At 41.9% G+C, this 16403-nt stretch overlaps 1 protein-coding gene across 6 annotated transcripts in view; it reads right to left on the reverse strand.

Annotated features, from left to right (window-relative positions):
* Positions 1-1816: 1816 nt before the first annotated feature.
* The window catches only part of myt1b (myelin transcription factor 1b), a 68275-nt gene continuing 53688 nt past the window's right edge, over positions 1817-16403 (reverse strand). For all 6 annotated transcript variants that reach the window (XM_049752389.2, XM_049752390.1, XM_049752387.2 and 3 more), the window contains 16 exons: positions 15743-15877; positions 14874-14964; positions 14553-14666; positions 12869-13083; positions 12237-12424; positions 10876-11133; positions 10112-10266; positions 9896-9958; positions 8860-8928; positions 8572-8634; positions 8194-8274; positions 7532-7753; positions 7308-7399; positions 7112-7215; positions 6631-6774; positions 1817-6473 (listed from right to left, as the gene is read on the reverse strand). In XM_049752389.2, coding sequence (XP_049608346.1) covers positions 6333-6473; positions 6631-6774; positions 7112-7215; positions 7308-7399; positions 7532-7753; positions 8194-8274; positions 8572-8634; positions 8860-8928; positions 9896-9958; positions 10112-10266; positions 10876-11133; positions 12237-12424; positions 12869-13083; positions 14553-14666; positions 14874-14964; positions 15743-15877 — 2135 coding nt within the window. In that variant the 3' untranslated portion in view covers positions 1817-6332. The remainder of the gene's footprint in view (positions 6474-6630; positions 6775-7111; positions 7216-7307; positions 7400-7531; positions 7754-8193; positions 8275-8571; positions 8635-8859; positions 8929-9895; positions 9959-10111; positions 10267-10875; positions 11134-12236; positions 12425-12868; positions 13084-14552; positions 14667-14873; positions 14965-15742; positions 15878-16403) is intronic.

The raw sequence follows: 16403 nt of genomic DNA on the forward strand, positions 1-16403 counted from the left end.
ATACATATTGTCATATAAGGCAGTCAACCAAATGTTAGATTTTTGTTTTCATGCCCAAAAAAATAAAAACAAGGAATAAAACACCAGACAAGTTTTAACAGGTTTTAATGTTTATTGAAATAATAATAATAAAAGTAAATTTCAAACCAGCAATCTAATGTGAAATTGCAGTAGATATATTAGATAACAATATTTAAGCGTATATATGCATACACGTTATTTAAGAACTACTATAAGTGCTATAAAATCAAGATTACCCAAAGAGAAGCATAATCTCCCCGTTGTTGCATAACGGCGCATCCCCTTCATGCAATAAAGTTCGCCGTTAGCTTGGCGAAAACGCGCATAAAAGAAGTGGTGTTTCAGTGAGTGTTTCTTTCTTTCCTTGACAAATCGTTAATCTACATTCTGGTTTACATAGTTCACGCCAGGAGGGAGACGCAACACGTTCACTGACTGATCCGTTGATGCACGGGAAGGAAGGCAGTTGACGCATTGACTCGTTCGCGAACGGGAAAGTCAGGATTCCTTCCCTCACTGATCCGTTCTCGCGATGAACTGGAAATGCAAATCACTCACTCACTGACTCGTTCACTCACATCCGTTCAGTTGGTGAACGGGGAATGCAAATCACGACTCATTCGTGAAGAGGAAGATAAGTCATTTTCTTCTTCGTTTTGTTTTACGGCAAGGTGGCACCAGCTTCAATGCGCACCACCGACACCTACTGGTTGAAGTCATATGAACTGAAAAAAGAACGAATCACTTTAGGAAGTGATTCGTTCACTCTCGTTCACTAAAAATATTCGTAAAATACTCACGAGCCAACACTGTTTTGTACTTACCCAACGAGCGCGGAACGAAATATTAAACGGATAAGAATGACTTGAAGTGAAAGCGGGGTTCGTTTGAACAAATCTTTTGAGTGAACTGATTCTAAAGATTCAGTTTACTTAAAAGAACTGGAATGCACATCACTACTGCAAAATCCCTTTCAGTAGAAAGGCGATTGGAAATAAAGGGGTCACGTGACCGGGCCACGTGATATAACTGCAACCAATCACAAACAGTACAGTAGTTACGCTGTTCATTATTTTTTTTAAATGCACATTGTTTGAATCGAGAGACAAATTGCTTAACATCTTTGATAACTGTTTTATTTTTGATAGTAGTGCCAGTATTCAAAACCAATGTTACAAAAATGTACTGAACATTTGTTGACTTTTCACTTGGTTATGTTGGAAATATGAATAGTCAAATAATCAGTAACCATTAACACACAGAAAGTTATAAAAGATGAAACAGTTGATTTGCTAATACTTTCATCAAGGCCATGAAATGAGGTTTCTTTTGTTCATTCAGGGGAAGTAGCGCTGTGAGGCAGTTTTGAGATTAGACTGTACGAGATCAGGCAAAGCTCTGAGGGGTCACCATGAACTCGTCCCTTGCAAGAAAAATGATGTCTTCTTTTATGTAAATGATCCACGCATGGCAAACTTACTTGCTTTTCCACCAGAGGTCAGTACAGTCCAGCATGAATACTGCAACTGCATTAAAACAATATGAGGTCCCATATTGTTGAGTAATAGTCATAAAATTGTCATGGCTACTGCTTATGCATAAATGATCTCAGCCACAATTGGTAATTAACTTGTGATCATATTGAAATGCTAAACGAGTTTATGTCAACCATTGAGTTAAAAGCTCCCGGTTGCCTTTCCAAATCATTTGGATCTATTTTACAGTAAAGTGTCGATAAATACACTCTTCCTGTTCAGAACACAAACAAAACACAAAATAGCAAAAGGACAGAATGTTCCTTGTCTATGATTCTTTATTTGCGTGTTTCAGAGAGAACATTTAAAATGATTCATACGCCCACAATAACAGACATCACTTCTCTGGGTTAGAACACTGACACGGGAACATGTACACGAGTACACAAACACACAATCACAAATTTGGCCAAACTACAGTGTCTTACTTCAAAATAAATAAAAAATAAATAAAAAAAGGCAATCATATTTTAAAACCAGAAAGAAAAAAAAATACCCCGAGGACACACAGCCAAGACCTGTCCCACTTTATAAAATGGTGCAATAGCAAAGTAACAACCACGCCTACAAAAGTAACAAAATGTACCATACAATCTATCATTGTGGAAGTGCTTGTACAGTAGGTTTGGAAGTTTTGCACTTATTTCAAAGGATATCAATATCAATGCCTAGAAAATCACCAGTAAAAATAGCTCATCTCTGTAAAAACGTGCTAGCAGGACAAGCCTTGGCTGCGGATGCATTTTCTTTTGTCAGAAACTATTTTGCAACCAATTGTCTGCATTACAACAACTATAACACTGTTTCCTCTTAATAGAAATATGTACAGACGTCCACTCGTTTCAAAATAATGCCCTGCACACTGATGCAGTATATATCAAGGGGTGATGTTTTTGTTTCGTTTGTTTTTGTTATTCCTTCACAGCGACTGTCCGTGCAGTTTGGTACCTGAATCAACAGATGAGATCACAGTTCTTTTTTTTTTTTTTTGCCTGAACAAAATGTTTGCTTGTATGTGACTGTTTGTTAAAACACCCCCTCAAGTAAAGACATCCATTCCAAACTGTGTAGCAGTGTAAACATACCATTATTTTTGAATGGGTGGCATGAGAAAGGCACACATGATAAGACCACACATCTTGATACTACAGCGGGAGGGAGGGAATTGGGGCTTGTAGGGGGCTCTTTTGGTTTTAGTCAGCTTAACAAAATGTGCCACACAAACGTTGTCATTTTGCTCCAACACTGTGATGAGAACCTCAAAATAAACCAGAATGCAGATCCCACTTTTTATTTCACTTTTGAAATCACTGCTGGATTTTGTCCAGGCTGGTTTCCCTGAAAGTAACACTGGTACCCTCAAAAAAGGGAGGGAGGGAGGGAGGGAGGTCAAAATGGTTGACCCTGGCCGCTTTGTTTTTTAAGGACATTCCCACTTTTCTAACAGTAATAATGCAACTCGTGACTCCATCCTCCGGGCAATTTCATGTAAATAAGCAAACATACAATCTGTGGGCACAGACTCAGCACCCTTAGGCTACTGCGGCTGACATTTTTTTCTGGAGAATGTTACACTTTTTCAGTGATAATCATTAACATACCTTGCTAGACAATTTCATCAAGCAGTTTAAAAGGGGTCATGCCATATCAAATACATTGGGAAAATATTCACAGTCTTGGACAGTACTCTTGTGCATTTCAAGAGCGAGAGAGACTATGCTATATTTTGGTAAGCAAATGCATCCAAACAAGACATGAAACAAGAGAAGGGCGGGGGGGGTTAGGTCAGGAAAAAGCTTTCACATTCTTTTGAGTGATGGACTCATATTTATGCAACAAACACTTTCAAACGAGAAATCTTGGTATCCTGGCAAATCAATTTCCCACTCCCACACATAACTATGCGCCTTCTTGCTTTAGTGCCCCAGCTGACTGCTGACCTGTGGTGTCACTGCTGAGAGACAAACTCGGCTAGAAGCCAATCTATTTATTTATTTATCGGAGGGGGCCGGGATGGGGGGGAGGGGGGGGCACAGAATCAAGAAGGAGGCTTGTTTTTGGACCAAACAGGGTTCAAATGCTGGCATTTTCAACAGTTCTTTAGAAAGTGCACATGGAAGTTTCATTCTACGTTGGCTAGAAGCACACTGACAACATGCCTTTGACATCAGTTACACACGGGGATCACACCACAGAAAGCTGCGACAGACCATTCAGAAGGCAGATTTAACACCAAAAGTCTCCTACTTGCTCGTTTCAACATTAAAGAAAGGACCAGCTGTTGGTTACCAGTAACAATACAAAAACTGCACAAACGTAGCCAAACACTATGTGCAGAACATTATTCAGAGCCATCATTGTTGATTTCTCCTCCCCTTTTCATTTTCCCATTTTTTTTTCCTTGAACTCTACAGGAATTTACATGACACCTAAAGAGCCAAACATGGACTATCAATCCCAGATGTTGTTCTTTTCACATCTCTGAATTAAAGACAGACAAAAGAAAGTAAACGCGGGCGGAGTGGTAACACTTTTTTTGAATACTGTAACGCATAACATTTCCCAATTGCCTTCAACTCGAGCAAGCGTTGTATTTAAAGCCACAGTTGAGCAGGTCTTAGTGTAACTGCCTCCTATAATAACAGCCCTCACATCTCGTCTCGACAGCGAGCGACGCTTTGATAAGGAGTAGAAGCTCATGTCCACAATTACACTGGAAAAATATATGTATGTTTATATTCATATATATAGCATTTCTCAAATCTATTTATACAGAATGAATATATAGTGTACTTATGGCCATCTTGGCAGAGAAATAAAGGCATCTGAAACAATCACCATTCTCTTGATGCCGTGGTCTTCCCATGACCAGACATTGGAACATTGCAAAAATGCCAAGAATCTGGAAATAAAGAGAATTTTCTCCCCCCATTTCTTTTACTGGCACTTTGTGCATCACAAAATTAAAGATCTACAGTAAGGCTACAAGGGTGTGTATTTTTGTCAAACGGAGGCCATCCAAAGTTTGCTTTGTGTGTTTGAAAATGAACCTCGATAATACAGCTCCACAGATGCATGACTGAGCTGGGATCAAAGCGGAAAAAAAAAAAGTTTCCGAATGCATTATGTGAGCTTATACTGGACGTTACTGTACAAAGGTTGGGGTAAGTGATCTTGGCTGCTACAAAATGCTTGGGGAGGTCACTTTTCAGTTTCGTTTTGCTGTTTGTTCTTTTTTTGTTGTTGTCTCTTTTGTTTTACAGAAGCAAACATGAGCTGGCATAAACAATACAGAGAACAGATAGCAACACAACCGTGGTTGCTTTCACTTTGTCAAATCAGCTGCTGGCATACCTACGCAATCAAACAATACCTGTGCTGATTTTTTTGTCTTTATTTCAATATGATCGGTGGATCTTTAAGACTACTCAGACTCATCATGGTCACATCACGCACATAAATAACAAAATAAATATACAGCCATCAGTCAATTACTTTCATATTGAATAAATAATAAATACATATTTTCTCAATTATTTGTTTTTTTTCCAGTAGTGTGTTTTGGAACATATCGGTACCAGAAAGAACATAAACAAAAGGAAGAAATAATTAAAAACAAAAAAAATATGCAAAAGGTGTCTTTTTGTTATAAAACATTTGTTTTAAAAAGTACTAAAAAAAATACGCCTTGTCGTTTATCTATAAAGATTCTCAAAATATCAATGAAAGACATCTGCAAATCGCTTCCATATTAATCGGTAAAGATGCATTCTGTTTGTGTTACAAAGTCAATAAATAAATTGCTTCAAATAAATAAACCTCAATAACATAAATGTCAATAAGTTACAATTTAAGTACACAAATTTAAATAATTCATATATGACAATAATCATTGTACCACAAAACTATTCATTGAAATGAAGTGCAATTCCTATGTTGATATAAATACTATTGATATGACTAAATGAAAATGTGTGCACGCACTATGACTACGGGCATGTCTGTTTTTTGTTTCTTTTTAAAACCAATTTTCAATGGTTTCAAAGCAAAGTTGTTAATCTGCTGCTGGAATCAATCAGCCATTGGAAAGAACACAAGCTTAGCTGGTCCTGGATCAGCTGCGTTCACAAAACGGGATCAACATAGCGTCGAACCCTTTGGTGCGCTAATAACGCAAAGCAAACACACAATGACTTTAGTGCATGCTTCATATTGCTGAGTTGTGTTGGTGTATGTGCGTGTATGTGTGTGTGTGCGTGCGTGCGCTGGGCTATTAAGAGCTGGTGAACACACACATACTTGCCACAGTGAATGCTACGGAAATAAAGTTTGACTCCTCTTCCTTTCCCGAGTTCGCCATCCTCGAGCGATCAAAGCCAAAATAAAGAAACAAAAACCAACAAACAAACCAAAAATAATCATCTGGGCAACAGTGAACTTGTCCTCAAGCACATCTATCTCAGGGCACACAAGAGATATATGAGTAACCACACGGCATACTGAACGCCTCAGATACAGTAGCTCATCGTAGCCTTCGCCATCCTGCCTGAAGGATTCCTTTCCTCTTCGCATCTTCACTGATCCCAGAAGCAGCATGGTGGGGATTTTGGTCCGCGTCCTCTTCTGCTCATAGATGCTCCCTGGGTTGTGTTTATTTAAATAACCTGAATTCCCTTTGTGTTGTTTTTGATTTCTATTATTTGATGTATTTCAATAATATCCCTGTGACTCCGTCACGCTCGCTAGGGCGGCTTGGCTCTTCGGCGTGCGCGCGTCTCAGACTTTGATGCCCTTCACAGCTTTGTTGATGCTCTCCAGTAGAGCCTTGTTCTCGGGGCTCTGGAAGCAGTCTTTGTTGGTGTACATGTCGGTCAGGGTGCTCACATAGCTGTCGAAGTTCTGCTCCGTGATGGGCTCCTGCTGTGGCGCAAACGACAACCAGTCGCAACTGAGACTGAGGCCAAACTAACGGCAGCGAATCGACCTTCGCTAACTCATGAGCTCAAGCCTGCGCAGGTGCGAATGCGTGTGTCGTACGTGTACGGTACGTGTGCGTTTGCGCTCAAGAACTCACCATGTGCGGCACACGTATGTTAGCCAGGCTGCGGATCAGGGCCCGGCTCAGCCCGGACAGCTCCATGAAAAGAGCCTCGTTCTGCTCCTCGATCATCTTGTTCTCATGCTCGATGCTCTTCAAATTCTTTTCCATAGAAGTGATCTGCAACGCAAATAGTTAGCTTCATTATTCTACATGCACATTTTGCCCTTTGCTGTCAACTGAAAATGCCTTCAACACATAGTAAGGTGTTTGGTGCATTGAATCAGTGTTCATTTTGCGACTGTCTGACTTTGTGAGCAGTCACTGAACGCACCTCGAGTCGTGGAGGCGGAGTTTAACTCAACCGGCCATAGAAATAGCCACCATAATAACTCATATTTCATATGAAATGAGACCGCCATAGTGCCAAACGTAATATACAATCATATAAATGTGTCACTGTGGAAAGCATGAAATAGCATAATATGTCTCATTTAAAAACAACAGAGACACACACCTGGGTTTGCAGGTTGACTACGTCTGCCTCCATTTCATTGTTGGACTCGTTGAGGTCATTAATCTCTTTGTTGAGCTGCTTGATGTCCTCGTCATTGTCCAAAACTAAATGGACAAAATGAGATCAGCTCAAAATCCCTTATAGGAAGTGAATTTGCTTAAAACATTTTTTTTTTTTTTACACATAACCATCTTACCATCACTGGCTCTGAACTTGGTGCTCAGATAGTCCTCTGTGGGAAACTTGGCCTTTTTCTTAGCATACAACGCCCTGGGGCACCCTGAGAGGCTGCACGACGCACACATTTATAAGTAACCACCATGTGTGCTAGAATATAATGCGACAGTTGTTATCTAAATTCAAACCAAAATACTTTCTTACCCGAGGTCAACTTGTAGCATTTATTTGCGTGTAGCTCACCTGCGGTGTGTGAGGAAGCTGCCGTTGGCGTGTCCAGAGCCGTCACATCCCGGGGTTGGACACGTGGGTCCTTCAGTCTTGAAGGCCTTCCAGTTGAAGGGCGTGCCGTTCAGGAGACCCTCCTTCTGTCTGCGGGCCGCGAGCGGGCACCCGTAGGCGCTACGATGCGTGGCGTACTTCCCGCTGATGTGTCCAAGGCTGTCACAGCCCGGCACCGGACATCTGCAAATCGGAAGGGGAAGGGGGAAAAAAAAAAGAGGGGGAGAAAGACAGATGTGGGGAAAGTGTTGAAGGGAAAAGAGCGAGGAGGTACAAAGGTTAGATAAGAAGAATCAAACAACATGAACAAAAGACTGAAGTAACACCCCCCCCAAAAATTCCTCAGTTGAGTGGTTTACATTATACGATACAAACAATAACATTACTGGCAAAATGAGCTACGCATGTATTTCTTATGTAGTGCTCTACATTACTTGACTTTGACAGTCACTATGTGCAGCTCAATGTCTTTCCCCCGTGAGTCAGGGCCTGCCTGACTGACGCAGTCACGTGGACAGGTCGCTACCTCTGCATATGATTCACAGTGACTTTCCTTGCTCTGCCTTCATTGCATTTCACGTTAAGTCTTGCTAAAAGCAGACATTAAGGCTTTCTTTACGAACTTTAAAAGCTCCGAGTCCTCCTGGTTGTCCTTGGTAGGAGTTTTAATTCCACTTTTCTTGGCACGCGGGCACCCAGAGAGACTGAAAACAGAAAGTATGGAGTTGATAACATAAGGTTGAGAAAGGGCTGGTCAAGTGATTTCTTAGAGATAAAAAGAGAGAGAGAAAGAGATGTTCTTCAACCAAATCACAAACCAATCAAGTGCCAGATATGGACGAAATCATAGAATTATAGTAATATGTGTGTGTGTGTGTGTGTGTGTGGTCCCTGTCTAAATCTACCATGAACTGTCACTGAGCCTCTCTGACTGACTGTGTGTGTGCAAGGTTAATGTCTGTGCAAGTGGCTGCATGAGCCTTTCGTTGTTGATGTGTTACCTTCGATGGGAGGCGTAGTTTCCCGTGATATGACCTGAGCCGTCACATCCTGGGGTGGGGCATCTGGCGGAAAAATAATAATTGCCATTGACGATGAGAGGAAGGTTGCTACAGTTTACAGCGTGTCACACTTTTTTCAAGGGCTTGCTATTGCACATTTACAGCGACAGCAATTGAAATCAAAGCAAGAGTCATCCAAGCTCGGATTAGCAAACAATCAAAGACAAGCAGAATCAAAGCTGCGTGGCGGCAAGTGTCAGTAGCAGTGAAGGTGTAGCGCAGACATACTTGAGTTCAGGGGTGTGTGCTGCCATGAGGGACCGGAGGCTCTTATCAGCGAGAGGACACCCAGATAGACTGAAGGGACGGTTGGGGGAGGAGAGTGAGTGAAGGACAGGCAGAAGAAGAGGATGAAGACAGAGGAGAAGGTACGAGGGGAAAAAAGACGTGAGTGAAGGGGAATCAAGATTGCGAGGCATACCAAGGTCATTTAGGAAAAAGAGGACAGGCGGCAAGGAGTAAATCACTTATGCATATCCAAGTGTCGCTGGCCGTCTTTGCCACTTGGTGCTACGCGGCGGACATTGCTAACTCTGGAGTGAAAGCATCAAATAATCTGTGCTTTGAATTCAGTGGACACTGTTTCGGCAGCATCTCGTGGACTTTTATTGTTATTCTTAATGCCAATGTCAGGGGCAAAAATTAATTAGCGCTGCTTTCGCCTTCAACCATTTAAGAAAATTTGGTATAGGCTTAGGGACACAAATAAATTGCGCACTGTGGATTTTGCTGTAACAATCACGTCTTAAATACGTTGTAATTATGACCATAAAAAAGAAATGTATCTGTTTTATAATAACGAATCACAGCAGTTCTGTTCTTTCTATAACGTTATTGTTGGAATGTCAAAATGTCATTTAAAATACAAGTTATTATTGCTAATACAGTTCACTTTAATCACTATGGGTACACTATTACGAGTGATAAACTGCCAACTGCATTTTACCACTTTTTTTAATGGTTCTATGTGCTGTCCATGTAGACAGCTAGCAAAACATGGTTCCTTGCGCTTAAGTCTAGCTCAGCGGTCCTCAAACTTTTTCAACAAATATCTCAAATATGTACATACGTCACTTGATTTTGAAAATGAATGTATTTGTATTGGAAATGGATTTGTACGCCAACCAGTGATTCTTTCATGTGCCACTAGGAGGTGCCCAGTCACTACTAATGGTACTCATACCACGCTTTTGAGAATCACTGAAAAGTGCCCCATCGTTTTTATGTATTTATTTTTTTCAAGCAAAATATTTGCTCCACGTACCTGCGATGAGATGCATAGTTGCCAGTGATGTGGCCACTGCCATCACACCCCGGTGTCGGACATCTGGACAGAAACCAAGACTTAAACAAGGAAACCTTTTGCCATTTTTTTTTTTTTTTTTTTTACAGAATAGACCAATGCACTGAGCCTACAGTATGCGCACATGGAAACTGCCTCAGCGTGCCTACTGGGACTCTCCATCGTCTTGATACTTACGAAAGCAGCTCCTTCTTGCTGTCCTTCGGCTGGAACTTGACCTTGAAATTTGGAGTGGTGACTTCTCCAGGGTACTTCCTGTCCTCCATTAAGTCTTGCATCATGTCACTGTCCTCTGGGTCAGATGACACATATGACTGCCCGGCGTGATCCATCTGGAAAATGTGGAAATCAAATTTAATAGGATAGTTATTACCTCGGTCATCCTTGTTGATGTGTGTGGCTTGAGCTGCTACAGTTCTCTATTAACATATTTGGAGGATTAGATAAATCCAGGATAATTTGTGAGATTTTAAAACCTGATTTGTCTGCAAATGTTACCGTGTACAGGTACCATTTTGAGTCTATAGAAATTTTTGAAACTTTTCTAATTACGGTGCACCCGCTCTTTTGAGTTGAATAACTTTTTGGGTGAAAAGGATTTGTCTCAATGCACCGTATTGCCATTAAAATCAAGCCCTTTATATTTCTTTTGAAAAAGTTCAAAGCGGTAGGATTAGCATACGGAAAGGATGGTGCAATGCACCTGACACACCACCTCTGGTACTCGGTGCAATGTTTTAACAGAGCAGTAACTTCTTCTGTGACATAAATGAACAATAGAAAGAGGAAAGGGCTACAGGAAATAAACAAGTTGAGTTTTTTTTGTTCATCCCTCTTCTGGGATTTCGTTATGTTGCAACGACGCCTCTTTGATCAACGGTGTAGGGAATACTGCCAGATTTTTATGATTTTTTTTTTTTGCACAGTAGCAGCATACTGACCTCGTCCATTTCCTCCTCCCTTTGGCGGTTGTGTTTGGTAAAATCCAGAGGCCCCTCCCACTCCTCCTGCTTGTAGCTCTGAAGGTTGGGTGATGTCATCCCACTGCTTCCCCCGTGATGCAGAGAGGAAGACGAGGAGGAAGAAGGGTCTGGGGAACGGACCTCCGGGCTGGTGCCAGACAGGCTGCCTTCATGTTTGATGGGCTTCTTCATACTCAGGTCCAGAGTACCATTTTCATCCACCTCAATGTCCATTTCCTGGGGAATATTCAGAAGTGACCTTGTATTCTTATGCAACAAATGTCAACGTGACAATGAAGCAACTTTGGCTTTGTAAAGCTTCTCTTTTTATTTCACTTAAATAAGTTGAATATATTGAGTCAGTGACTAAAAGTGGGTCTGTTTCTGATCTGTGTCCAGTTCTGGTTAAGGGAAGAGATTGTGTTGTTTTGTTTGATTTCTTGTAAAATGGCAATGTGCATATAGGCTAATCAGAGGCAAAAAAAAAAAAAAAAAACCCCATAAAGGATGGAGGAGAAGATGAAATGGGTAGTGTTCCCAGAAATGCCCATATTGACGCGTTCACTGTTCCATTATTGATTTTTAGCTGGCTCGGACTCAGGTTCCACGTATGTCCTTGTTGATGTGAGCCACTGTACAACATACAAAGCCAGGTCATGTGACACTGAGACAACAGCAGTTTGTCATACATTCACATATTTATAAATATATATGTCCAAGACATGGAATGAAAAAATGATGAAACACTCACTGTGAAAGAAAAATGCTTTAGGAGTCACAATATAGGCCAAAGTGGCATTCCAATTACACTTTCTGTGTGCTGAGAGAAGGTAAACAGTATCACAGGATATCGACCGAGTGCAGAAAAAAACTGTAGCACAGAAGGGAGGACTAAAAATAAAATGAAAGAAAGAATGGAGGGAGTTGAGAGATCTGTGCTTCAGATTCTTCACTCCCCCAAAAAATGGCTACCTGGTCGTGTAAAAGTAATCCAGCAAACTGGCCGTGAGCCAAACTCAACAGCCACATGAGAAGCGTGTGGGATGTAAGGATGAAAGGGAACGGGATAGGTGATGCAAGTGCATCTCAACCGCCGCTGTTGCTGTGAGTCAGCGCCCGATTTGACGATACGCAACTGGTGGGACGACACAAACGTGAAGAAGAGAAAGGAGAGCGTTGTGCCCTGCTGTGTCTCGTGCTACAATGCGCGAGTAATTGCTGAGATTTGAGGAGAGATGAAAGGAGTGATCTTTACGATGATGACATACCTTGTAAATAATGGATTTTTGATCCTCGCCTAAGAAGTAGGTCGCAACAAGATTCAAATGCGAGTGACATACCTTGTTTTGTGGTTTGGTGCTGAGGTTCTCGGGTTTCTCCCAGCACCGTGTGGACAGGTTGAGGATGGCGGTGGCAGCCATGTGGGCGGCTTCGGCATCATGCGAGTAGTCGTAGGCCAAGGAGGACGGTTTGCCGTAAGCGTGGAGGCTGAGGCTGGGCGATGTCGATTTGGGGAATGAGGGCTTACCTGCAAGAAAAAAGGATGTCATCAAAATGTGTGACATTTGTGTAATGAATAATCGTAACAATCGGGGGCATGGATGGGATTTGGGGGAGGGCCAAGAAAGAAAGTCCCTGTAGAATTCTTATTTGAAATCAACATTGAAGAAACTGTTGTTCATCTAAAATGCTAATCACTCACCAAAACTTAGTATAGCGACTAAGTCCCTCAATTAATATGTATGATATTTCCTTTTAGCTTTTACTTTGAGCAAACAACAAATTTTTTACAGTGTGACTTAAAGCGTGCTCCATGCAAGCGAAGGCTCTTTTTTACTGAGATTTTTGTCACTAAGTGATGAAAATTGAGGTAATGGATTGTGGTTTCTATGCCCTGCCCGTTCCCCCAGTGTGTCCATGGTAACTGTTAAAAACTAAAAATACAGCTTTTGTATCAGGCCAAGCGTCTTACTTTTGAAGGCTTTGGGTGAGGTTTCGCTGGTGGGCATCTTTGGCGCAAGCGTACGCTTCCCGAATACTTGAGCATCAAAGCTTGCATAATCAAAGGACACCTTGGAGTACTTCTCCAGCTCCTTGGCCAGGTTGGCGCGGGGTGTGCTTGGTGCCATGTTGGGCCTGTAGCTACCAAACTGGGGCATCTCCAGTTGCTTTACGAAGCACATGGGCCTGGGAGGACGACAAGGAGCGAGTGTCAGGGTAAAACACTAACGAAAGAAGGAAGTGGAGTAGAAGATCGCACAAACACAAAAAAAACAAAAACAAATGAGAGAATAAGAGAGGGAGGTGCAGCGAGACAGTGAAAGAGGCAAGATAGGAGCAACAGTGTACTTAGTGGGAGTGCTGCTGGATTAAAAGCGCTCTTATCAGCGGAGGGCACATTTGCATGTCGTACAGCACGGAATTTATGAGCTTTAAGCCCTCTCGTTTTCCTAAAGAGCCAGCGCTTTTGTCAGACCTGTTGGCGTAAATCCACCGATAGAACCCAACGAGGCAGAAGGGGGGAGTAAAGAGGAGGGGAAAACAGAAGAGGGGAGTGGCAAAACACAGAGGGAGGCAGCATTGGGGTGGGGTCACCTTCCTCTTTTTTTGCTGTCTTTTCCTCCATCCCCCTCTTTATCTCTGAGACCCCCGTGTTCCTCCTCCTCTCCATTCAATATCACATGTGGTCTGCCATCACATGCCAATTAATAATAAGCTAGTGGTCTGCCATCACACGCCAATTAATAATAAACTACCGGACGTAGCCTGAAGTCATGATGCTGTCAGGGAAGTCCTCATACAGAATGCAAATAAAGACACGGCCTAACAAGACCATTTTTATCGAAGCATTTATCACAGGGGGTTTGATCTTTTTTTTGCTTAAATATACATTAACATGAGTTCCACGTGAACGTGGATTGAATGTTGAGTGCTTCAGTTCCATGCAAGGCACACCTCTCAGCTGTCTTCTCACCAAGGGAAGACTCGACTTTAATGTGACCCCCAACAATGCCCCTATAGCTTGAATAATTAGCATCTTCAATGCATTATTAATTAAAATACCAATGAGGAAGAGCACGGACTTAGCATAATACAGATGTCTCATTTGCGCTAATCATCATTCTTTTGGCCATAATGAGGGCGCCTAGCCAGCTGGGGAGATTAACGGTGAGAAAGAGACGTCCGTGTTAACACAGTGGCGCTAATGATTGGACCACCAGAGTGGATGCTTGAAGAGTTTCTGGAATCCAACTATCCACAAGCCAGGTCCTAAGCTCACGAGGATCCCGGCAACCGACGTCACGATTGCCACCGAGATGAACAGATGAACGGAGAGTTTGGATGAAAACACTCAGGGATGTAACCACAGAATTAAAGGTGAGTAAAAGTTTCGATAAAAGCTCTTCTATGGAATATTATTACAAATTAATTGGCTAGCTAGGCTCTGCTCTACTAATTTACATATAAACTTGTGATTGCCTATAATTAATGTTACCTCCAGCAAAAATATGCATATAAAAAATGCATTACTGCTTTGTATTTAAATAATTAGATAAAACCAAGTCCATAGCAGCACATTCCCAATCAATTTTACAAATAATTATCAATTTGTGTGATCAGTTTGATGATGTGTTGTGACATCATTGGCCACACACCTGAGCACTCTGTCATTGGGACTTCCTTTGAGGAGGTCGCAGCCAGGCTGAGAAAGCTGCTTGTCTTGGCTCTTGGACAGCTTCTCCGCCGCTGCAATGGGACATCCCGAAAGACTTGAGAGGTTGGAGGAGGAGAAAGATTCGTGTTTAGCAAGAGAATGCTGACCACGTAAATCTGCATCATACTGATGTGGACTGACACAACTGCTGTCCTGCTAAATATATGAGCTTGCATATCACAAAAAGGAGGAAAACTCTGTTTACGTCTAACAAAAAAATAACTGATGTAAGCATATATGCAGCGCTGTTATCTATGCTTACCTGCGGTGTGTGTTACGGTTGCTGTTAACATGGCCCTGACCGGTGCAGCCAGGAGTTGGACACTTCAGCACATTCTCATGCATGGCCAGAACTGAAGAGACATATTCACAATGACACGTAGCCTTTTTAAAACAAGTCTCTGCAACTATACGTATTACTCAAGAGACTTCGTGAGGAAGGAGGATTCCAACACTATTTGGTGGTTATGTTTCACCTTATTTTAGTTTTAAATAGTATTGCAATATTATAACACACAACAGCACGGAGGAGAGAACTGAAAAAAAAATTAAAACATAGTACCTACAAGAGTGGTGACAGCCACATGGAGTTATTAGCTGAATACAATTTTTGTTTCCTCTATTCCATTAGTTACAGAAAAAATATAATAAAATTACAGTTACATTTATTATATTTTTGTATTATTTTACACAATTCCATGTTTAATGCAAGGAGAGAGACGCTGGCAGTTGATTTGCGAGAAGCTAACTGGTTAAATTGTCGCAATTTACTGTAGCTCAATTGGCCGCCATTGCAAAGTTTTGATTGGCCATCCACGCAAATGACTAGAGGCTGGTTTAAAAGTGACTCGAGGAACAGATGGCAACTATTTGGATCATATTAGCTTCAGAATTTAATTCATTCTTAATAACAAACGTGAGAGCTTTCAAAATCATGCTGGTTACTTATGGGGTAGCTAGCGGGCTAGCCCTACATGCCCGTACATGGTTCATTAATATTATCAGAAGAGTATCCCATCACAAATCACCCACAATGACATATCTGCAACACTGCGTATTCCTCCAATCACACTAAACTGCTTTCGAGCGTTCCCTCTTTGATTGTTTGATTTCATCTCGGAGGAAACTCACTTTCAGGGGGGATCCTGTCCTTGTGAGGGCAGCCTGACAGGCTACGATGGTGGGGGTAAAGGCCAGTCACATGACCCGTCCCGTCACACCCCGGGGTGGGACACTTGATCTCCCTCTTCTCTGGCCGAATACTCTCTAGATAGATGGATGATGCGGAGGTTAGATGGAGAAAAGAGGGCGGCGCAACAAAAAGGAGGATGGAATGAAAAATGAGGACAAAAGCAAGTGGTTAATGCCATCAGACAGTCTGCTTGGCTGAGCATGAAATCCAGACATACACTACTGTATTTTCTGTTTTGACTGTGCAAAGGCCCCATCTGCATCTTTTCTGCAGCTTATCTTGTGGACACTTTCCTGCCTTTAATAAAGTAAGGATGTTTAGATTCTTGGCCGGTTCACGCTACGCTTTTTCGGCACAACTAATCAAGTGTCTGTTGAGAGCGCAGGAGTCTCTCGACAACACGCCACACACAATTAACAAGTAATAATTTACTTTCCTTGCGATTAGAAGTAAGCGTCACAGAAGAAAGTGGTGTGATGCTCTACTGGCCTTCAAATTGAATGTTAATGAGACAAGCATCCCCTAATTAAGGTTGAGCAGTACAAGAACGTCACCACAGGAGGGAGGGGGAGGCCAAGGAGAGGGCAACTCCAGCAGGCA

The sequence above is a fragment of the Syngnathus scovelli genome, chromosome 2, assembly GCF_024217435.2.
Source record: "Syngnathus scovelli strain Florida chromosome 2, RoL_Ssco_1.2, whole genome shotgun sequence".
NCBI classification, from domain to species: Eukaryota; Metazoa; Chordata; class Actinopteri; order Syngnathiformes; family Syngnathidae; genus Syngnathus; species Syngnathus scovelli.